Source organism: Sus scrofa, chromosome 1 (assembly GCF_054392235.1).
Source record: "Sus scrofa isolate SSC_HxYL_T2T_F1_AM1 chromosome 1, Sscrofa_HxYL_maternal_Yorkshire_Landrace_v2.0, whole genome shotgun sequence".
In the NCBI taxonomy this organism is placed as follows: Eukaryota; Metazoa; Chordata; class Mammalia; order Artiodactyla; family Suidae; genus Sus; species Sus scrofa.
Genome location: NC_139383.1, coordinates 131,682,743 through 131,707,947, shown reverse-complemented (window position 1 = coordinate 131,707,947; position 25,205 = coordinate 131,682,743). Strand labels below are relative to the sequence as shown.

General features: G+C 37.0%; 3 protein-coding genes across 36 annotated transcripts in view; 1 reads left to right on the top strand and 2 right to left on the bottom strand.

Annotated features, from left to right (window-relative positions):
• Positions 1-25,205, top strand: part of GALK2 (galactokinase 2) — a 254,112-nt gene that overhangs the window by 170,262 nt on the left and 58,645 nt on the right. For 14 of the 34 annotated variants that reach the window (XM_005659628.4, XM_084970584.1, XM_084970581.1 and 11 more), the window contains one exon: positions 1,654-5,099. The exons of the other annotated variants lie outside the window; for them this stretch is intronic. In XM_005659628.4, coding sequence (XP_005659685.2) covers positions 1,654-1,861 — 208 coding nt within the window. In that variant the 3' untranslated portion in view covers positions 1,862-5,099. Of the gene's footprint in view, positions 1-1,653; positions 5,100-25,205 lie in introns of those variants that run through there. 34 annotated transcript variants of the gene reach the window in all.
• Positions 2,081-7,402, bottom strand: LOC146406371 (protein FAM227B-like; the record flags this gene model as incomplete). The annotated part of the gene is made up of 4 exons (XM_085020617.1): positions 2,081-2,340; positions 4,997-5,066; positions 6,229-6,303; positions 7,314-7,402. Coding segments are annotated over 4 exons (348 nt in total), but the record flags the coding sequence as incomplete, so codon positions are not given.
• Positions 7,445-25,205, bottom strand: part of FAM227B (family with sequence similarity 227 member B) — a 229,275-nt gene continuing 211,514 nt past the window's right edge. The window contains exon 14 of the mRNA XM_084970593.1: positions 7,445-7,541. Within this exon, the coding sequence (XP_084826719.1) occupies positions 7,460-7,541 (82 nt within the window). The 3' untranslated portion in view covers positions 7,445-7,459. The remainder of the gene's footprint in view (positions 7,542-25,205) is intronic.

The window sequence follows — 25,205 nt, the reverse complement described above, 5'->3', positions numbered from 1 at the left end:
AACCACAGTTTTCAAAAACTGTTCAAAGGAGACAATGTAAGAAAATAATGCCTAGAAGTTCATTAAAGACCATAAAAGACCTGGCTGACTTGAGTTAGAAAAATGGCATAGTTTTGAGTCTTAAAAAATCAAGTAAGAGGGCACACTCTTCTTCTTTAAACCATACCATGCTGGCTTTGATGACCAGATTTTAGTGTCTTTCGGAGTTACCTAGTGATACCTCAGTTTTTCTCATCATCCTCTATAGGCAAAGATAGTTTGCTGTGGCTGCATGAAAACTTCTTTTTTTAAGTAACCAAATTACCAGCTAGCCCTCTGCTGACTTAGGAGCTCAAAGTAATCCTAGAATCCCAGGGCTGGAGAACCTTTTCAGCCTGGATGATAGGAGTCTGGGCTCAGTTCAGCTAGTGGGCCCTAAGGTCAATTTTTAAGGGGTAGGAGGTGAGGAGTAATCTTTATTTATTTGTAAGCATTTTTGTTGTCCTCCTTCAACATCTACTTTCATATGAAAAGCGTATTTGAATGAGTAAAACAGACCATGAAAAGAAATCATTTGAGAATATCATTGAAGGGAAAATGAATTACTGATGTGCAATAATTCTGATGTCCTAGAGTAGGGGTAATATTCTATTGATATTTTCCAGGAAATAAAGTAGCTTATTTAGATGGAAAAAAGGGACAGAACTATACTAAATTAATTGTGGAGTTTTAATCTGCTGTGAATTTGGAGTAAATTTTATTAGGAAGAATTGGAAGTACATGTTAACTTTTATTGTCAGAATAAATTGCATCTTTTCAAGATGAGTGATCCTTGGACTTTGTGTAGGGCCTTTCACTTGGTGCAGATCTTAGGTTTGAAACTATGCCTGGTTGATGGTGACTAAAATTACCTCTTGCTGTGTGCTGGCTTATATTGTAGTTTCCATCTCAATCACACACTTTGTCTGATGGTAAATTTTGAGTCTAGTTGTCAGACCAGTTCTGGAAAGTACAGGGAAAATGGGGATGGACCTGCAGAAGCCACCAGCCTCTTTGTGGAAAGGTCTGCATGGTTTCCCTTTAGAGATTAAACAGACAAACTGCTATAGAGTTTAATAACATGTTCTTTTTTGGTAAGTTTATTCAGCACACATCTAGGCTTATTTGTTCTAAGGAACTGAATGCAGCTTAAATAGCCACCAGAGGAGCCCTCTCATGTGTATAAGAATTGCACTTCAAATTTTGATTTGCCTTCATAGGGAGCAGCCTTCTAGTTCATATTGCTGATCATGTCTGTTGCCTGTTTTCTTTTCACTCCCTCTTCCTGATCACCTGTAGGATTGCTGTACAGCTCTTCAGGTGCTGGCTTTATGGAATCAGGACTGCTTGCCAGCCCTCATGAAACAGGCGTAACACTAACTTTTACTACCTAAGAGGCAAAACCAGGCTTTGTCTTAGTTTTAGATAATTAAATTTCAAATCACCTCCTGACAGCAGTATGTATTGCTTAATGTCCTAACATGTTTGATGATACTGAAAAAAAAAAAATACCCCACAAAATATACCATATACTCTCTTCTAAGTATTTGGGTAGGCTCTGTATTCTAAAGCACTGCCTAGAAAATCACCCTCATTTCCATTTGAAGGCTCTAATTTTTTTTCTAATTGTTTTAGGAAATTTGGGGCTCAAGGGTCACGACTCACTGGAGCAGGATGGGGAGGCTGCACAGTATCGATAGTACTTGCTGACAAGTTGCCCAGCTTCTTAGCAAATGTGCATGAAGCTTATTACCAGAAGAGCGGCCGAAGCTTAGCGCCTGAGAAGCAGAGTTTGTTTGCTACCAAGCCTGGAGGTGGAGCTTTGGTTTTCCTTGAGGCCTAAACAATGTAAAAAAATCTCCGAGAAACTATTTAGAGCATTTAGGAACTGGCAGGACTTCTTATGCCACAGTAAATCAATCCCCTTTCTGTTTTGTATTATGATGAACGGTTGCTATTATCAAGATGTATTTCCAAAGAAACGGCTATGCTTCATAACGATTATTTTTCCATCTTAAAATGTTTTCTACCAATAAGAGCCAAAATTATGCTTGGACAGATCTCCTCAGGATGATTTACTGAAATTTACTGATTTAAGATTTTTAAAGACAAATGGATAAAGACCATTAATACTGACCTCATAGATTGTACTTGAATTAAACACACTACTATGATTAAATTGATACAACCAAGTTTTATGCAATTTTCTTAAGTTTTTGGTTTCTCTTGGCATTCTTTTTCCTCTAAGTTGTGGTCTTCTGTTGTTGTTAATGATGATGATAGTGATGCTAGAAATTCTCTCTCACCTTCAGCTTCAGTACGCTATTAAGATAATACATTATCAAGAATGTTATATACTTGAATGTGACATTCCCCCATTATTAAGATGAGGAGGATCACATAACTTTTTTTTTTTTTCATAAGATGGATTTAGGAACAAAATCCCAGGCTCATTTAGATTTTTTTTTCTAACCATATGATATCCCGTAAACAACCATTTCAATTCTTTTGGCCCCACGCTTTCTCTATCACAATAGAGAACCTTAGACACTAGGTTCTTATCTCTATTCACACTGAAATAGAGAATTATCTGGATGTTAATTCAAATAATTCAATTTGTTCCTAAAATGTACTTTCTTCCCACTGCAGCCTACCTTTTCTCAAATATCTCTCTAATCTAGGAGGTATGTTTACTGTTCTAGAAAATCCCACCTGTGCCTTGCATCCTTCATTGTATGTCTAGCTAGGTTTGTATTTGTGGACCAATGTAGGGCAGGTGTGCAGGCATGCAGGTGAATGTATGAAAAGGCTTAGAGTGGGTTCTGGGATTAGGAAAGGGTGTTGGTGGGTGCCTTAAATGTTTGTCAAGAGTGGGGAAAAAAAAAAAAAGAGTGGGCAGAAAGTTTGGCTATGTGGTGATGGTAAATGAATGGTCCTCTCTCGTGGATAGACTGCAAGAAGGTCTTCCTGAATTATATGAAGATTTAGACCAAAAAGCATTTTGCTGATATAATCAAATAACTGAGAGAGCAGCAGTTGTATAAATTATCCAGAAAATTATCACAATTTTCTATTAGTCTATGATTGTTTTTGCTTATTAATGTGAAGCTCAAAGATTGGACATCATCATCTTAAATCTCAGTTTCAGGGAAGCTGAGGCAAAGCTGGTTAAAACCTTTCTCAAAAGGAACAGTCATATACAGTACTAGGAAATTCATTATTCTATTCTAAAATAAACTTCTGGTGCATTTTCATTCTTAGCAGAAAGGAAAACACTTGAGAAAACAAGTCAAATTTATTAATTTTGAGTTTTAAAATTGATTTAAAATTATAATCCTTTGTTTTTAATACTTTTCCATTTTCCACAGAAGATCTGTGGTTGTTATATAATTATTTGAAGATGGCTAGATTACTGTGAAAAAGAAAAAAGGCACTTGCCATTGCTTTGCTATTCTATTTAAATTTTTCACCATGAGATACCTTCTTTACAAAATAGGTAAGTAAAAATTTCTAGTGCCCACTCTGCTTTGGAGGACATAGTTGTTTTCAACAGACTGTATTTACCTCAATGCCTGGCTTGAAGGGAAAAAAAATTATTTTACAATGAAAACATTACCAAGTGTTATTCTAGAAATGTAAGATAATGAACTTGTCTGGAAAAGATGGGGCTAGAACCACGGGAAAAAAATGCTTCGGGAAAAAAAAGCTTCAGGTAGAAGATGGAATTTGAGCAGGGCCCTAAAAGATGAATGGAATTTGAAAGATGGGGAGCAGGCTTTGCAGGTGAGCAAAGTCTATGATAATGTGTTAACAGGATGCATTCAGAAGATTTAGTGGGAGTGCAGGCTTTGCCTTGGGATATATGGGGAATAAGATTGGCTGTATTGGCTGGAGCCAGTTTTTGGAGAGCTCCAAGTCCAGCATTTAGATTAGGGGTTGCAGAGCAGCAGCTTTTAGGCCTGTCTGGTCTGCCGATTTAATTAGTTTGGCCTCCATTCCTTCAGAGCCACAATAAACTAGAGGTGAGGAAGTAGCTGCCTTGTTTTGGTGAGGCATGGACTTGTCAGTGTGCTATGGTTTCCACAGCTCTTGCAGTTTTCCTAATACTTGGGCCATTTACTACCTGCCAGCTGAGGTCACTTGCCCTTTACCAGCACAGTTCTCTTATACTAAATAAATCTCTCTCTGTACTCATGTCTCTAGCAGTAGTTGTTAAAGAGAGATAATGAAAAGTGGAAGAATGTTTTTGTGTATAAGTAAAGAAGAGTATTATTTCTTTAATATTAAACACCCAGGTTACTCCTTTCCATTACTTTCTGGTTCATATAGGAATCTGGTTAGATTATTTGACCCCCCCCCTTTTTTTTTTGATATTACACTAGTAGCTAATGAAGATAGCTCTCAATTTTTACGTGGAAGCCTGACATGCTGGAAATAAAAAGCTCTCTCTTATTCCTGACCTCAGTCCAACCTCCGGATTTACACTGTTCTCCATATGGTCTTGCTTGTTGGAAGGGAAGAAGGACCTTTAAGTTAAGGAGGAGCAGAAGGCAAGGGGACAAAGCTGGAAAGATGGGACCATCTCCTTATGTTCCTTTTAATTGAGGGCAGAATCATTCATCTACCACAGTAGTTGGAATCTAATACATTTTTGTTGAATTATGAACGGCAAATAAAATATGATTTCAAACACCAATACTTTTCTATGAGTTTGAAATTCTGACTGCACTTGGTTTTCAGTTGCATGAAGTGCTATTGGTTGGAACCAAGGGATGGGGTAATTGGCCTAAGGTTGAAACTAATACACAAGACAGAGATTGTCCTAAATGTGTATGTGGATGAATACATAACAAGTGTGTGTTCTATCCTGCCATTGTAACTTGGATGTGAAACCATATATACCTTATTAAATATTTTACAGTCTATATAAGAGAAATTAGATAGAGAATTCTCAATTATTTTCAGAAAAGAAACATACCAGTCTATGTAGGAAATTCTCAAAGTCATTCTTAACTTCGTAAGTTTTCTTGGTAACCTTTGCTTGGAGTCTAATCATGAAATAAAGAAAATTTGTAACCAAACTAGTTGTTTTTATACCATCACCAACCAAGATCCAACATTTACAAACAGTGTAATATGCCAGGCATTTGCCACCACCTTACATAAATTCAGTTTCTCTGATAACAGCTTTAGGAAGTAGGTTCCACTACCATTGTCCTATATTGTAGATGATGAAAGAGGCTCAGATAGGTTAAGTAACCTGCCCCCAGTGATACAGCTAATAAGGAAGAGGATTTGAACCCAAGTATTGTGACTTGAGCCCTCAATTCTAACCACTGGGTGACCTTGCATCCCAGCAGTGAAGCATCCTCATCAGTGAGGCAGTTCACGCAGTATTCCCTTAACTAGTTCCACTCACCAGGCTTCCGTGCAGATTTTTAAGATGTGTCAGTGGGGAGAGAAAACTGGTAAGGGGAAGATCTGGGGTGGGAGGAGAGATGGAAAAGGCTAAAGTGTGAGAGCGCTTACTAGACTGTAAGCTTGCTGAGGGTGAGGATCCAGGAATCTATCATGATTCCTGTCACCATGTACTCATTCAACACATAGTTATGAAGGAGCTGAGTAGCTGGATGGATAGGAATCTTTCTAGACATCCATGGATAAAGACAGAGGTGGTCTAGGCAAGGAAAGACAGAGACTTGGAACAAGGGAGAAACACTAGCAAAGGAGACAAAGATGAAGAAAGAAAAATGAAAAAGGGTATAAGGCTATTAATTTCATTGGCAATTTTCAAGTGAAACATTTAAAAATTATTCCATGAAGTCTGTAGGAAGCATAGTTTTCTTATAATTCCAGATATACTTTGCTGAAGTATAAGGCTCAAAAGAGACCAGCTAAATAGATTTTTTTTTTCCTAGTTTACATCTTCCCTAGGGTGAGGCATGCTTATGGGTCTATTTTTAAAAGGCCCTCAGCTTAAGTCCTACGTCTGGTGGAGTAAAAGGAGATGATGATAATGTTGAGCAGTTATATAAATTAGCAGAATAAGTGATTATTATGTGGATAAAAAGGTTAGTGTGATTCCAGATCTGTTGAGTAGAAAACCTCCAGTTATCTGAACGCATTTTTACATAATAAACCCATTGTGATTTATATAACACATTTGTTCAAAGTATTTTTTAAGCCCTACAAGTTGAATAAGAAACAAACCTATGAAGCTCCTTGTCAGCTCTTTCCTGTTGCTTTCGTAGGAGTTTTATTTCTTCATTAATTCTGTGCTTTTCTCTATAAAATCAAAGTTTGGAGTTAAATTTTGAAATAAAGTAGGCAGTTCTCACTGAAAAAGAATAAATCAACAACATGCTGGTGTCCAGTAAAAGTCCCTTACAAAATAATTCTTCACTGTCCCCTTGCCATGCACTACTTGGTGTGAGGAATCCCCCAGCACATCCCCCCTTAGAAACATGTGCCAAAGGCATCACCTGTGTCACCTGGTTATGGCCTGGACTCCTTTGCTGCTTCCACATGAGGCCACTTGTAAGGTGCCCACTCCTATTCTTCCCACTGAAAATATGAAACCTAAGGGCTCTGTGTGTGTGTCTGTGTGCATGTATATGCATGTATGTATGTTGGTGGGAGGGGGAGGGGGACTCAGGGAAAGGAGAGGCTCAGACTTTAGTCCTGCTTGCTGGATAGGACTGAGCTGGCTGCTCTTCAGTTTACTTCTCTTTGACGTGTTCCTGAAGAGCATCAGGTACCCAAAGGGTAGGATGCATATCCTTTCTCTCTTCAAGGCAATCAGACAGGTAGGCAGTGACCTTTATATCATAGGTAAAAGAAGTGGACCTGCCAGTTTGTTCTCATAAAAACTGATGGATATCCTCATTAAGCCATTCGGCTTCCTGGCACTTAAGAATCCCATAACTGGCCAGGAGTAATCATTTTAGTTAAGCACACACACACACAAATCCAAGAAAACAAAACCTGACAATGTTTCCCCAAGCAAACATTTCAGAAAAGACCTCCCTGCCTTGCTTTCCTCAATACAACCCCTGCTGCCATCCCAATTCCAAGAAATTCCTTTTACTGCAGACAACCTTTCTGTTCTTCCAGGGCTCATCTTTGTAAATAAACAATACTCCCATCTCTATTCCCTGGAGTTTGTCCTGGTCTCTCCACATTGGGGTAAATCCCACCCCTCAACCCAGACCACAGCAAAACTTCCTTCCTTCTTTCAATCCCTGACACGTGCATGCCATGGTTCCATGGTTACCACATGCATCCTTGACATTTACCTGAAAAGAATCTCCAATTCTATAAGACGCTCAGAGGTGATTCTTCTTGTCAGTAAAATAAGGACCTTAGCTGTAGATAATTTCTGTGGTCACTTCCAGCTCTAAAAGAGTTTATGATTTATATTTAACAATAGTATGGAGTCAACTTACATTCTAAAATCCTTTTGGTTCCTTGCAAATTGTCTTTTTGCCTCCCTTAGAATATCACGGTAAGTTGGAGCAGGTGGTGTGATAGGCTTATGGTTAAGGAAAGATTTCCAATTAGGAATATTCAGGAGAGGTAAATATATCCTTCATGGGAGACCAAGGGAACCCTCTTGCTTGGGCCTCCCAGTTGTGAAGGATCTCAAGGGCAAATATGAATATTATGTCTGGAGTTACACTGAGAGGATCCAAAGAAGACAATGCCCATCAGACCACTTTAAACTTGTATCCCATTATCTGCACCACCCTGTCACAGTGCACCAGGACTTAGTAGTTACACAAATCCCCAAATTACTATTTTCATGGGTTTTTGTGTGTGTGCTTTAAAGGCAGCAGTTTGTTAAATGTAAATATTAAAAAATGTACTAACATTTTGGTAATTCTGTTCATACTGTTCTTCATTTCTACATATACTGAGAACCTCAAAGTCCTTTGAATTCTGAGAGTCTCAGGGAGTGACTGGCAGCATGGGTTGGCTGCCACAGGTAGCCTGGCCTTGCTAACCACACAGAAAAAGGATGGTAAGCAGAAGATATAAGTGTTTTGCTAGTGAGGCTGGGGCTCTTCTACTGTCAGTTTATGTTACAGCCTGTGGCTGTGTCTCAAACCCTGGTCTTAATCCATGTCTGTGTCTGGCAAAGCAGACACTTCCTTTCTGAAGTGGCAACTGGTAAATGACTCAAGGAAGCATGCTTCATCCGGTGTTAAGACCTTCACCTCAGTGATAAACTACAAGCTCTTAAACCTGTGCAGTCACCAAGACATCGAGGATGAGACTGTCTTTCTATGGCCCTACTCTCCAACCTGAGACACACTTCACTGTTACCTCCAACACTCTCTGAATGCAATTGGCTCATTTAAAACACATTTGTGTTCCCTTCAAGGCTGTCTCTGATGCTCATGATAAACTTATTTATCTGGTATAAGAATGTTAGGAAAAGTCCAGTGGATTTGTCCTCTGGCACTTAACCTTATGACCTTAATTTCCTGAGTATTATATCTCAAATGAGATATCCAGAAGGAAAATAATGAATGGCTTAACAACAAAGAGTCTCAAAATAAACTTGAATAAAACTTGTGTTTTTCATATAAAGATCTAAACTAGTCAGAAAGTATCTTCAATTATAATTTAAATATAAAGCTCCTAGAATCAAGGAAAAGAACACTTAGTTTTCTCTGCACTCCAGACTACTTTCTCAGCAATGTGAGTGATCAATTCTCTCCATCAGCTATGGAATCTGTTTAAGCAGGCTCCTTAATGGCATCACTAACGTCTGGGAGGCAGTGCTAACAGTAGACCATACTCCATCCTAACAAGCACAGAATCTGTGAGGGTCTGGATGATTATGTTATACTGAATAGGATTATAAGTTCTCTGAAATAGATTTTAGATAAAAGTCTGCTGCTATTTATGATGCATTCTGAGTTTATTTTCCCCTCTAATGATATCTAGGTTTGAGAGCATAGTTTTCCTTAAAAAAAAAAAGAGAGGAACCTGGAGGGGAGATCAAGATGGCAGAGAAGGAGGATGTGAAGTTCACCTAATATTCACATCAAAAATACATCTACATGTAGAACAATTCTCACAGAAAACCAACTGGAAATGGACAGAAGATCTATATAACCAAAGCTGCAGGGAAGATCTCTGCATAGCCAGGTAGGATGGAGGAAAAAAAAGGCATCAGGATGGAATCTGCTCCCCTAGGAATGGTTTGTGAAGAAGAAAAGGCTCATACAGGCAGACCTTCACCCTGAAGAGCCCCTTGCCTGCTGGGACATCTGTTGGGACAGATGGAGGGACTGGAGGAGCCCAGGCTCCACTTGTGAGGATTGCATGCATACTGGCTTGCTAACAATCAGGGCAGAGAGAGGCCTGCATTGGCAGTTGCCACCTCACTACACTCCTCAATCTTACCAGGCAGGTCTACAAATATATGCAGTGTCTAAGCACTGAATCTCTGGCAGACCCTGAGAAAGGACTCAATCTAGCTTCATGGATATAGCCCAGAGAGCCAGGGGTTTGTTTTGGCTTTGACTGCAAAGCTCATTGTCACTTCTTGCACAGTAGAGGTGGGTCTAGCTGTGGTGGACTTTGTTGGCACATGCAATGGGTGATGATACAGAAATGCACAGTATCTGAATACTGAGTCTTGGGTGGAGAGCCCCTGAGGAGAAGTATGTAGTGGTTTATCCCAAAGGAAGTGCCCTGGCTCCAATCACCTGACACTACAGCTTGGAACCAGATCTGGCATGGATAGAGGTAGCCCAGGTCCAGACAGCAGCACAACCACCTTCATTCCTGCAGCCATAGTGCCCTGGCCCCAAGCAGCATCCTACTCTATACCACAGCCTAGCACCAGGTCTGGGATGTGTGGGAACACAATGGAGAAAGGGAAGTGACCTTGGGCTGCTTCCTGGCAGAACAACAGATGCCTACATGGGTGGTACATAAGTCTGCTGTGACCACACGATCCTCACCTGCTTCAGTGGTCACCTTCTTTAAGGCAGAGCACAGCCTCAAGGGCAACAGAACCTAACTGAACCTGACCCTCAGGGCTTCTACTCCAACAACTGGGGAGCAGACACCAACAGTGACAAGGCTATGACAACCACAGAGCAAAGAGGAGGCCTCTGCCCAGTGCAGGCTCTGTTTACTCCAACAACAAACACAATGCCTATCAGGGGATAACATCCAGCATACTCTGAGGAAAAATGTGGCTGGTATCCATATGAAAAACTGTCTTTGCACCAAAAATATTACACTCAGTATACACAGGGGTGCTCCTACATAAAAATACAGCTTCAAGACTACAATAGATAACTGTTTCTCCTAATTTCATAGAGAAAGAGAAAGTTAATAAGCAGAGGAACTACTCCCAATTAAAAGACAAGAGAAATCCTCCAAAAGAACAAGTAATAAAACGGAGTTCACTAGTCCACCAGATCCCAAGTTCAAAAAGGAGATAATAAAAATAGTAAAAGAATTAAAAGATTAACCATAGAAATTCAGATTACTGTAACAAGGAACTATAAAATATAAAAATGAACAAATCAAAATTAGACAACTCAATTGCCTAGATAAAAACCAATCTAGAAGCAATTAATAGCAGACTAAATAACACAGAAGAATGAATAAGTGATCTGGAATACAGAATAATGGAAATTTCCCAATCAAATGGCAGACAGAAAGGCAAATGAAAAAAACATAAAAGAACTATGGTATACTATATAAAGCATGCCAACCTATGCATAATAGGGGGTCCAGAGGGAGAAGAGAGAGGAAAAGGGATTGAAAATGTATTTGAAGAAATTATGGCTAAACACTTGCCAAATCTAAAGAAGGAAACAGGTATCCAGGTACAGGAAGCACACAGAGTTTCCTGAACAAGGTGAACCCAAACAGACCCAAACCAAGACACATCATAATTAAAATGGCAAAAGTTAAAGATAAAGAGGGGATTCTAAAGGCAGCAAGAGAAAGACAAAGAGTCAGTTACAAGAGAACTCCCATAGGTCATCATCTGATTTCTTTATGTTATAAAGAAGGGATCAATACAAGAAGATATTACACTCATTAACATATATGCACCCAATACAGAAGCACATAAAACAAATCCTAACAGGTATAAAGGGAGAAATTGACTGGAATATAATAAGAGTAGGAGACTTTAACACCCCACTGACATCAATGAAGAGATTTTCCAGGCAGAAAACAACAAAGCAGCAGAGGTCCTATATGACACAATAGGTCAAGTGGACTTAATTGATATTTACAGAACAGTACATCCAAACAAAAATGAAAACAAAAACAAACCAGGATACACAGTCTTTTCAGGTACACATTGAACATTCTTTAGGATAGAGAATGGTCACAAACATGGTCACAAAAGAAGCCCCAACAAATTTAAGAGGACAGAAATTATTTCAAGCATCTTTTCTGACCACAGTGGTATGAAACTAGAAATGAACCACAGAAAGAAAAATGAAAAAAGAACAAACACATGGATATTAAATATGTTACTAAAAAATAAAATAGGTCAATGATGAAATCAAGGAAATCAGAAAATATCTCAAGATAAATGACAATGAAAATACATCCTTATAAAATCTATGGGATGCAGCAAAAACAGTTCTAAAAAGGAACTTCAATGATACAGGCTTTCCTCAAGAAATAAGAAAAAGGGAGTTCTCTCATGATCTAGTGGTTATGATCCAGTTCTTTCACCACTGTGGTCCATGTTCAATCCCTAGCCTCAAAACTAAGGTTCCATATGTGGCAAAAAAGAAAAATCCTACTTAAATGACCTAGTTTACCACCTAAAAGAATTAGAAAAACAGACAAGACCCAAAGTCAGCAGAAGGAAGGAAATAATAAAGATCAGAAAACAAAATAGAGATTAAAAATTGGAAAAGATCAACAAAAAGGGCTGCTTTTTTTTTAAAAAGATAAATAAAATTGACAAACCTCTAGCCAGGCTTACTCAGAAAAAGAGGGAGAGGACCCAAATAAAGAAAATAAGAAATGAAAGAGGAGAAATAACACAGAAATACAAAAAACCATAAGAGAATATTAAAATAGTTAAATGCCAATAAATTGGACAACCTAGAAGAAATGGACAGGTTTACCGAAACATACAGCTTGCCAAAACTGAATCAAGAAGATACAGATAATTTGAACAGACTGATCATTAGACATAACATAGGATCTGTCATTTAAATAAAGCTCCCTGCAAATAAAAATCTAGGACTGGACAGCTTCACCAAACATATAAATAACTCATACCTATTCTTCTCAAACTATTCCAAAAGACAGAGGAGTGAACACTCTCAAATTCATTCTATGAGGCCAACATTACCCTGATACCAAAAACAGACAAGACATTACAAAAAAGAAAATTATAGGCCAATATCTTTACTGAATGTGGACATGAAAATACTCAACAAAATATTAGCAAACTTAACCAAAAAACATATAAAGAGGACCATATATCATGATGAAGTTGTATTCTACCCAGGGTTGCAAGGATGGTTCAACACATAGAAATCAATCAATTTGATATACTATATTAACAAAAGGAAAGACAAAAACATGATCATCTCAATAGATGCAGAAAAAGCATTTGACAAAATTCAACATCCATTCATGATAAAAAAAAAAAAAAACTCTCACCAAAGTGGGTTTAGAGGGAAGATATCTCAAAATAATAAAGGCATTTACAACAAATCCACAGCAAACCTAATACTTAATGGTGAAAAGATGAAAGCCTTCCCGCTAAAATCTGGAACAAGACAAGGATGCCCATGCTCACTACTTCTTTTTAACATAGTATTGGAAGTCTTAGCCACATCGATTAGAAAAGAAAAATAAATAAGATGTATTCAAATTGGAAGGAAAGAGCTGAAACTCATTATTTACAGATGACATGATCTGATACATAGGGAACCCTAAAGTCTCCATACAAAAAGAGAACTAATAAATGAGTTCAGCAAGGTAGTAGGACACAGGTTTAATATACAAAAATCTATCTCATGTCTTTACACTAATGATGCGATATCAGAAAGTTAAAGTAAAAAAAATCCTATCTAAAATTGTGTCAGAAAAAAACCAAAACCACCTATGGATTAAACTTAACCAAGGAGGGAAAGATCCATATGCTGAAAACTATACTACACTGATAAAGGAAATTGAAGATGATCCAAACATGGAAAAATATTCCATGTTTTTAGATTGGAAGAATTAATATTAATTAACAGATTGATAATAATCTACAGATTTAATGCAATCCCCCTCCAATTACCCATGACATTTTTCACAGAACTAGAACAGGTGATCCTAAAATTTATATGGAATTACAAAAGACCCAAAATTGCCAAAGCAATTCTGAGGAAAAAGAACAAAACTGGAAGCATAACTTTTTTTTCAGTCTTCAGACAATACTACAAGGTTACAGTAATCAAAACAACATGATAGTGGCACAAAGAGAGACACATGGATCAATGGAACATAATAGAGAACCCAGTAGTAAGTCCATATAACTAGAGTCAATTAATCTATAACACTGAGGCAAGAATATACAATGGAGAAAAGACAGTCTCTACAACAAGGGGTGTTGGGAAAGCTGGACAGCTACATGTAATGGAGTGAAATTAGAGAATTCTCTCACACCATATACGAAAATAAACTCAAAATGGTTTAAAGATCAAAATATAAGACATGACACCACAAAACTCTTAGAAGAGAACATAGATAAAACAATTATCTGAAGTAAATTGCAGCAATATTTTCTTAGATGAGTCTCCCAAGTTAAAAGAAATAAAAGTAAAAATAAATGGGACTTAATGAAACTTAAAAGCTTTTGCACAACAAAGGAAACCATAAACAAATCAAAAAGACAACTTATAGAATGGGATAAAATATTTCGAAGTGATGTGACCAACAAGGGGTTAAGATCCAAAATACACAAATGGCTCATATAATAACTCAATAACAAAAAAACACCAAAAACTCAATTGAAAAATGGGCAGAAGTCCTAAATAGACATTTCTCCAAGGAAGACACACAGATGGCCAATAGGCATATGAAAAAATACTCAACACTGCTAATTATTAGAGAAATGAAAATAAAAACTACAATGAGATATTACCTCACACTTGTCAGAATAGCTATCATCAAAAAATCTACAAATAAAAAAATTCTGGAGAAGTTGTGGAGAAAAGAGAACCCTTATACACTGCTGATGGGAATGTAAATTGGTGCAACCACTATGGAAAACAGTATGAAGGTTTCTCAAAAAACTAAAAATAGAGCTACCATATGATCTTTAATCCCACTCCTGGGCATACATTCAGGAAAAAATAAAAACTGTAATTTGAAAAGATACATGCACCTCAATGCTCATAGCAGTGATATTTACAACAGTGAAGACATAGAAACAACCCAAGTGCCCAAAAAGCAGATGATTGGCTCAAGAAGACATGGTATATATGTATAATGGAATATGATTCAGCCATAAAAATAATGGAAATATTGCCATTTGCAGCACATGGATGGACCTAGAGAATATTTTACTAACGTAAGTAAGTCATGCAGAGAAAGATATCACTTATAGGTGGACTCTAAAAAATAATACAAATGAATGTATATATTAAACAGAAACAGAGTCACAGACACAGAAAATAAACTTATGGTTATCAAAGGGGAAAGGGAGTGGAGGAGATAAAAAATAGGAGTATGGGAGATTAACAGATATATACTACTATACAGAAAATAGATAAGCAACAAAGAGTTACACATGGAGAAGGAAGGACTGAATATGGCAAGGATAACGATGGAGTCATAGATATTAAGAAATATGTCAATTTGAAGGTTGTATTATAGGCGATAAGAAGGTATTTTAATAATGGCCGTTTCAATTAGCTATTTCTTGCTAATATTTACAGGCATACCTCAGCAATAATGCGGGTTTGGTTCCAGACCACTGCAATAAAATGAATATTGCAATAAAGGAGTCACACAAATTTTTTGCTTTCTCACTGCATATAAAAGTTATGTTTACATGATACTGTAGTTTATTAAGTGTGAAATCACTTTGAACTTTTCTTCTGCAGCTTCTTCACCTCTCTCAGCCTTTGTAGAATTGAAGACAGTTAGGACCTTGCTCTGGATTAGGTTTTGACCCAAGCGATTGTTGTGGCTGGTCTGATCTTCTATCCAGAACAATAAAACTTTCGCCATATCAACAATAAGTTCTGTTTTGATTCATTATCATTTAGTATGCACTGCAGTAACACTTTTAATTTCCTTCAAGAACTTTCCCTTTGCCTTTACAACTTAGCTGTTTGGTTCAAGAGGCCCAGCTTTCAGCCTATCATGGCTTTTGACTGCCTTCCTCACTAAGCTTAATCATTTCTAGCTTTTGGTTTCCTTTACTTCAACACTTAAGAGGCCACTGTAAGGTTATTAATTTGCCCAATTTCAATACTGTATCTCAGGGAACAGGGAGGCCCAAGGAGAGGAAGAGAGGTGGGGGAATGGCCAGTCAATGGAGCAGTCAGGACACAAAAAATTGATTAAGTTTGCCATATTATATGGGTGTGGTTCATGGTGCCCCCAAACAATTAAGATAGAAACATCAAAGATCACCATAACAAATATGATAATGAAAATTATTGTGAGAATTACCGAAATGTGGCATAGAGACTTGAGCAAACGCTCTTGGAAAAATGGGGCTTACAGATCTCCTCAAAGCAGCCTTGCCCTAAACTTTGAATTTGTAAAAATGTAATATCCGTGAAGTGCAATAAAATGAAGTAAACCAGTAATTTCTCCTTCAGCGTGCCTATTACTATTTCAAAGATTTTATTGTTTTACAAAGTTATACTGTTTTCTTGAGTATGAGTTCCATGATGAAGTATTTGTGAGCAAGATGATGTTTCTCACTCTGAACTAAATGAATTTTCTTTGCTTTTCACATTCATTATATTTGAACATGTACTGAGACAAAGAACTATTTTACTTTTTATAAATTATTAACTTTGAACATATGCCATTATTGAAATGACCTGGGTATATGTTCTTTATAAAGTCATTCTCATTGCCCACAAAATTTGTTCACAATTGTATAGTTGTGTTGTGTAAGGAGTTGTTGTTGTCTAAGACCTCAGCATTTTCTTGTACTACTCAGTACTGATGGTCTTCAGTAGGCTTCTGTTAAAATTTGTTAATGAATATCTTAGTCTTTATTCTCTTCAGATACTCCAGTAATGAGTTTTTTTCCAAATGTAGAAAAAGAGAGTAGTTAATGCTTAAAAATTATGGAGAATGGCTATATTCTATTCCTTCAGGATGACTGTGGCAACACATTTTCCAATTCTACTCTCTGAACTGACCTTACACTACAGTTTCTCATGCATTGCTACATTGAGGTTACATGGCGAGCCACTTAATGGAGAAAGAGCCATTTGGGTACAAATACAATGGTCCTGTTCTGGGACTTCACAACAGCTGTGATTGGGATGTGACAAACCAAGACACAGAGACATCCTAGAGGCCTCAATTCAGACCCTGGGGTCTTTGAGCTTCCTTTAGAATCACAGAGTATTAAAGAAGTAAGGAACTTGGAAATCACAGGGTCCAATTTGATTGTATTACCGATTAAGAAACTTAGGCTTCTTAAAGGGAAGTACCTTGTCTTTGGGAGCTTGGGGTGTGTGTGACTCAGAAAAAGAATGGCTCAAGGGCAAATTTTACTCCCATGTGCCAAAAATAATGTCTTAGAATGAGGCTGCAGGCTTTGCTGTATTCTTCGTATCCCTTAGAAATGCTCCTGGGAGTATCCTCAGAGTTAGGGGCTCATTCTACACATAATGCTGTTGTAGAAGTGAAAGGAAGATAAACAGCAAGCAGTGACCAGAATCTCCTCCTCTATACACTCTAGTTCATTTCATTCTTAAACCCCAAAACTAAATTCTTGTATAACTTATTAGCATGTGGCTTAAACTTATCTTAGAGAAGTTATCTTCTGCTTAATGTTTATCTTATGTATACTTCTTATATTCTAATGTTAGATTTGCCAAAGTGTCAAACATTCACAATATAGTTAAGCATAAAAAAAGTTACTACAAAGTACAGGTACCTTATTCTATAGAAGATGGTACCACTGTTGGAATCTCACCCAGATTCTATATGGCCTGGAATGATGTGTAAAATAGGGTTACTATTTCAGTAAGTTTCACTATTTCATAAATTAGTACAGTTTTGTAGCAAAGTCTAGAACATTGAGGGAATAGGACTACCAGAAACATTAATGTGCATTTAACCAAAAGCATTCCCCAAACTTGCCAGGACTTTTACTTTGCATTAAGAAACAGATGAGAAAGATATGATATTTGGCTTTTAGGAGTTAATAAGAATGAGGAGGGACAAGAGGCACTTTTTGAAGTAGGAGACAGGGGAACTATAAAAAAACAGGCATAAAGACTACAAAAGCCCAGTGACTTGTTTTCCTTTAGTGCATGACTGTCTCAAATTGGACCAGGGTGCTCCTCTGTGCTACTACAGCATCTCATGCAGGCTTCCGTCACTGATGACACTATTTCTATCTTAGTGTACTCACTAGTACTAGTCCTGGTGTATAAGAGGTATTCAGGATGTGTTCACTGTTCACTGTCTATTGAACAAGCATTCATATTGATATAAGCATGCAGTGGAGTTACAGATTTCATCTTGAGTAGCCTGGTTATTGTCAGAAAGTTAATTATTATTTGCTACATTGTTTTAGAAGTCAGGGAAGTATAAACTATCTTTCAGGAACATTTTTATTAAAATAGTTAATAAAAACATTATCTGGAAAATTTAGTTGCAGGTAAGTTTACTCCCTAATAAGGCTGGATAAGCAAGTTGTTGATTTATAGAGATTCCATCATTTCTGTAATTTATACCGTTGAATAGAGAGATTTCCAAGGATTGTTTGGAGGAACACTATCCCCATTATTTCCATCAACCCCTACTCCCCTGACAGAGCTGTTCCAAATAAACATATAAATTTGGGGTTTGCCTTGCAAACACAGGTTCTCTAGCCTCCTATAAAGATAGAGATTCTGGAGTCCCCATTTCCCAGACAGTGACCACATTGGAATATTTGTAACAGGACAGGAAACAAATACATAATGAGGCAACCACCTAGAGAAGCCAATTTAGTTTTTCCTTAAATAATAAGACTTCAGCTCTAAGCTGGGGTAGGGTTTCTACTTTCTGAAATCTTGGAACATCTTGCAGAATCACTTGGAGCCATAAAATGGAAGTGATTTTTATGAGATGAATGCATGGTAACAATGTATATTTTATTTAGAGTCTCCTGTGCCTGCCCATCTCCTAGGAGGAGAAATAGTCAAGTAAACACGATATTATAATTTATTGGTTTCTAATGTATACTTGAGATACTGCTTTCTAGTTTTAAATTCTAAGCATTCAAGAAACTATGGCTTTTCCATCTGATATCTTTATTGACCAATAACATGTATAGCAAAAATCTTTTCTTCCAATGTCTGAAGATCATTTAAACTATTTGAAAATGGATTTTTATTTGACACAAATTGGGCTTTATGACATTTATACTAAAAAAAAAAATACTAAAATTGAACTCTAACTAAATCTCTGGTATGAAGACCCCTCCTGCTCCCCTTCTTATTTTTCCATTGAGCCATGTTTATTATCTAAAGTCCAAATTGTTGCTAAAAAATTGATACAACCCACTTCCTAAAACCTGATTACCTAAGGCAACTAAAGTCTTCTATTTATTTCATTATTTACTTTAATAATAAGTTTGTTGAGTTGTGGTTTATGTCTTGTGCTTTTAATTAAAAGAAAAGAAAAACCCAGAAGAAAAAAAGGCTGGATCTTACAATTTTGTAATTGTCTCCGGCTCAAGGTGGCTGAAAAATGCTTATAATACTCATGTATACACTTACTCATGTAAAACAAAACCCCTTTGTTCCTCAAGTTCTTTTAAAAAGTATGATGTTCATTCCTTCCTCCCCCCCTTTTCTTAACTTGTCCTCGACTCTTAATTGCCAGATTTTGTGAAAGGAAGTAACTTAGCAACCTACTCAGCAAAGTTTAGAATAGCTTCAAGTAAAATCATTTAAAAGTAGAAGTAAAATCTTTTCTAAGACCAAAATTTAAACACTTGATGTATCCTTTATCCTACTATGCCCCATGATGTTTCTCTCCTTATAAAGTGGTCTACTAAATACGTCTTAAATAGACTTTAAAAATTTTAAATCTGGTCTTTAAGGAATCTTTGAGAGACTCATAGAAGAGTTATTTTAGGTAACTGACGTAAATTAGTATCAATGTGAATTAAGTAAGATGAGTTCATGGATCAGAAATCCGACTGTAAAAAGGGCAGTCATAGAATTTTATACAGATCTAGGTTCTACTTACAAAGTTCCTGAGCTAGTGTCTTTTAAAGAGAGTGGCACACTTTCTTCTACTGATTGAAGCCATATTGGATAGAGCAAAAATCTGTATGATGCTGAAAGCAGTTCATCTCAGAGCATAAACAAACAAAAATCAAATAAAACTGGAGTTTCCATTGTGGCTCAGCAGAAACAAATCTGACTAGCATCCACGAGGATGCAGGTTTGATCGCTGGCTTCACTCAGTAGTTTGAGGATCTGGCATTGCTGTGAGCTGTGGTGTAGGTTGAAGATGTGGCTTGGATCTGGCGTTGATGTGGCTGTGGTGTAGGCTGGCAGCTACAGCTCCAATTGGACTCCTAGCCTGGGAACCTCCATATGCCAAGAGTGTGGCCCTAAGATAAAAAAAGACAAAAAAATAACCAAATACAACAAAAATAAGATAAAAGGAAAAAGAATCCAATCCCTTCAAACAGCAAAATATGAAGGGAAATTTAAGAAGTCAGATAGGAAATTAATTTGGTTATTTTGTTGGATTAATGAATGGATGAATAAGATAACATATAATCTTAGGCCACTATACTTCTAAAATTAGGAAGCTGTAAGTGGCAAGGCAAAAGACAGTTCTATACATGCTGGATGACTGATATCCAAGGTGATGTCTCAAGTTCTGTCAATGGATTAAACTTTTCATCTTATTCAAGTCAGTGCTGCCCATAGAACTTTTTGTAATGATGGATATGTTTGATATCTGCACTGAATAATAGTCACATAGGGATAATAACTACTTAAAATGTGACTAGTGTACATGATGAACTGAAATTTTACTTATACTTAGTTTTTAAAATTTAAATACTTCACAAACAATTCCAAAAATTACAGAGGAAGAAACACTTCTGATTCTATGAGGCCCCCATCACTCTGGTAATAAAATTGGACAAAGACACCACAAATAAATAAATTTACGGGCCAATATTACTGACGAACATAAATGCAAAAAATACTCAACAAAAATATTAGAAAACCAAATCCAACAATACATGAAAAGTATTGTACATCACCATCAAGTGGGATTTATCCTAGAGATGCAAGGTATGATATACCGCATTAACAAATTGAAGAATAAAAACCATATAATCATCTCAATAGATCCAGAAATATATTTTGATAAAATTCAACATTCATTTATGATAAAAATGCTCTATAAAGTGGTCATAGATGGGACCTATTTCAATATAATAAAGGTCATATGTGACAAACACACAGCTAACACCATTCTCAACAGTGAAAAGCTAAAAGCATTTTAAGATTGGGAACAAGAGAAGGATGCCCAATCTTGCCACTTTTATTCGACATAGGATTGGAAGTCCTAGCGAGAATAACCAGACAAGAAATATAAAAAAAGGAATCCAAAGTGGAAAATAAAAAGTAAAACTGTCACTGTTTGCAGAAAATCCTAAAGACACCACCAGAAAACTACCAGAGCTCATCAATGAATTTGGTAAAGTCACAAGATTACATATAGAAATTAGCATATAGAAATCTGCTGCATTTTTGGATCATATAGCAAAAGGGGTGAAAATATTAATACTTGCCACAACATGGATGAATCTCAAAACAGTAAGTTAAACATAAGAAGTCAGTCATGCAAGATTAGATGCTGTGTGATTCCATCCGTGTGAAACTCTGGGAAAGGCAGAGTATAGCGTAGCAAGTCAGTGACTGCCTAGAGCAGGGTCTCAGGGAGGTGATTGACACTGAGGAGCATGGAAGACTCTGAGTGATGGAAATGTTCTACAACTTGATGGTGGTTACATGACTTTACACAATGACCAAAATTCATGAAGCTCCACACCTACAGTGAGTTATTGTTGTTGTTGCTGCTGCTTTTGTTATTTCTACTTTGAGTGGAATTCATAGAATTTCAAGGGCTTTAAGGAAAAAAGAAAATCAGTGGTTAAATTTGGAATGCTTGAGCCAGAGAACTAAGATTGCTTTATTTTATTTGAATTACTTTTTGGTTTAAGTGGCAAGTACTTGTATTTTTAAGATAATTAAAATGACTGTTGCATGGACATCTAAGTTTTTTCCTTGACTTGGCTATTGCGAATAGGGCTGCAATGAACATATTGGTTCATGCATCTTTTTGAATTATAGTTTTATTTGGGTATATGCTCAGGAGTGGCACTCTGGATTATATGGTAATTCTATTTTTAACTTTTTGAGGAACCTCCATGCTGTTTTCCATAGTAGCCATACCAATTTACCTTCCCACCAACAATGTAGGAGGCTGCTTCTCTTCTCCACGCCCTCTGTAGCATTCATTTGTAGGCTTTTTAAATGATCACCAGTGTGACCCGTGTACCTCACTGAAGTTTTGATTTGCATTTCTCTAATGATTAGTGACATTGAGCACTTTTCATGTGCCTATTGGACATCCGTGTGTCTTCTTTGGAGAAGTGTCTATTTAGGTTTTTGTTCATTTTTTGATTGGGGTTGTTCGTTTTGTTGTTGTTGAGTTGTATGAGCTCTTTGTATATTTTGGAAATTAAGCCTTGGTTGGTTGTATCATTTGCAAATATTTTCACCCATCCTTTAGGTTGTCTTTGTTTTGTTCATGGTTTCTGTTGCTATGAAAAAGCTTGTAATCTGGTACTATTTTTACAGTCAAAAGAATGTGCTGCTGCCTTTGAGGAACAGACTTCACTTGTCCCCTGGCAGAGGAGCAAGGACTGGAGGGTCCTTCACCATCCCCTGCTCTCAACCCAGTCCCTTCTGATCTGCTTCCAGGCAGCTTCCCTTCTCTTCAGATGCTTGTGGCTCTGCCTGGGACCCCATCCTCAGCAATGCTACCCCTGTTAAGAACATGGTGTGAGAATGGGCAATGATGTTTTCCAAACTACCCCCTCCCAGCCCACCCTCCCCACCCCCAAAAACTTAAAAAAAAAAGAAATCTGCTTCATTTCTATACACTAACAACAACTATAAGAAAGATAAATTAAGGAAAAAAATCCCACTTACCATCACATCCAAAATAACAAAATATCTAGGAATAAACCTACCTAAGGAGGTAAATGACCCAGAAGACTATAAGACACAGATGAAAGGAACTGAAGATGACAAAAACAGATGGAAAGATAAACTGTATTCTTGGATTGGAAGAATTAATATTAAAATGATGAGACTACCCATGGCAATCTACATATTCAATGTAATCCCTATCAAAACACCAAGGGCACATTTCACAGAACTTTAACAAATAATTTTAAAATTTGTATGGAAACATAAAAGACTTTGAGTAGTCCAAACCACTTTGAGGATCATGCTTTCTGACTTCAGACTATACCACAAAGTTACAGAATCAAAACAGTATGGTACTAGCACAAAGAAATATAGATCATTGGAACAGAATAGAGAACCCAGAAATAAAGTCACATACCTATAGTCAATTAATCTATGGAAAAAGAGGCAGGAATATACAATGGAGAAAAGACAGTCTCTTCAATAAGTGATGCTGGAAAAAATGGACAGCTACATGTAAAAGAATAAAATTAGAACGTTCTATAGTACCATATACAAAAATAAACTCCAAATGGTTAAGGACCAAATATAAGACCAGAAATGTTCTCTTTGAGGAAAATAGGCGTAATACTCTTTGACATAAACTGTAGCAGTATTTTTTTGAATCCATCTCCCAAAGCAAAGGAAATAAAAGCAAAAATAAATAAACGGGACCTAATTCAATTCAAAAGCTTTTGCACAGCAAAGCAAAGTATTGATAAAACAAAAAGACCAGCTACTGAATGGGAGAAAATATTTGTAAATGATATGACATATAAAGGGTTAATATCCAACATATATGAACAGCTCATACAACTCCCTCCCTCTCTGTACACACCTCTGTCTTCTCAGTGTTTATATGTGGATCCTGAAACACTGATAGAAAGCAATCTTCATCTTGCCTCCTATGACTCTGGCAAATCACTCTGAGTCAAAAGAAATATTATCTATATGGTTAAATTTATTTTTAAATGTATCTTTTTTTTTTTTTTTTGGCCATTTCTTGGGTCACTCCCGTGGCATATGGAGGTTCCCAGGCTAGGGGTCTAATTGGAGCTGTAGCCACTGGCCTACACCAGAGCCACAGCAATGCGGGATCCAAACCGCGTCTGCAACCTATACCACAGCTCACAGCAATGCTGGATCCTTAACCCACTGAGCAAGGCCAGGGATTGAACCCGCAACCTCATGGTTCCTAGTCGGATTTGCTAACCTCTGCGCCATGACGGGAACTCCTAAATGTATCTGTTCTACAAAACCCTGATTTAAAAATTGCATGGTGATCAAGTGTGATATTGTTTTGTATTTGAGTTTAAGAAAGTGTGTCATAAGAAACTCTTTTGTAATAAACTACAAGGGAAAAGAATCTGAAAAAAATATATGTGTAACGAAATCACCTTACTGTATACCTTAAACTAACACAACATTGTAAGTCAACTATACTTCAATTTTTAAATAGACTAACCAAAAAATCCAAAAGGATAGCAATCCATGCATCAATCTCCATTTAAAATGCAGCCTACAGAGTTCTTGCCATAGCTCAGTGGGCTAAGAACCCAACTAGTATCCAAGAGGATGTGGGTTCAATCCCAGGCCTTGCAGAGTGGATTAAGGATCTGTTGGTGTAGGTTGCAGATATGGCTCAGATCTAATATTGCTGCAGCAACAGTTCGACCCCTAGCCTGGGAACTTCCACATGCTGTAGGAGTGGCCCTAAAAAAAGTAAACAAACAAACAAACAAACAAAATGCAGTCAATGTGAAGTGGTTGGATGGAGAATGATTAGGAATACGTTCAAGATCTCAATTTGAAACTATAGCAGGATAAATCTTTCTAGGAGTCTTAATAAAACCGATATTTAACAAGAAGAAAAAAGAGTCTTTTTTTTTTAAATGAATAAAGGATTTTGTAATACAATGTGCATGATCACGTAATTTTATCTTTATTTTTTAAAAAATAATTGCTATTAGAGTATAGTTGGCTTTGAAAGTTGTGTTAGTTTCAGAGTTCCCATCGTGGCTCAGTGGTTAGCGAACTTGATTAGCATCCATGAGGATATGGGTTCAATTCCTGGCCTTGCTTAGTGTATTGAGGATCCGGTGTTGCTGCGGCTCTAGTGTAGGCTGGTGGCTACAGTTCCGATTGAATCCCTAGCCTGGGAACCTCTAAATGCCACAGATGTGGTCCTAAAAGACAAAAAGACAAAAAAAAAAAAAAAGAAAGTGGCATTAGTTTCAGGTGTACAGCCAAGTAAATCAGTTATACCTGTGTCTGTGTGTCTGTAATTCATATGATCTCATATGATACTTGTCTTTCTCTGTCTGACTTCACTTGATATGATAATTTCTACGTCCATCCATGTTTTTGCAAGGATCATACAATTTTAAATGTCTGAAGAAAAAGCTGTTAAAGTTATTTAATGTGGAATGAGCTTAGAAATTTTAATTAACTATTTAAACTCAAATAGAAGAAATGTTACCATTGCATCCATTCCTTTTTTATATTCTGATGACTTCTCTGCCTCTTATCACCCCTCCCCCAAACCATATTTGTGATTATCCTTAAAAGACTAGAACTTGCTTTTATCTTCTGGAACTACACACTCCTCCTGGGTAAACAACTAAGTACTAGAGTGTTCAAGTTCATTGGCTCTGAAATCAGACTGTCAAGGGCAGACTGCAAGTGCCATCACTTACTCTAGTGTCATCA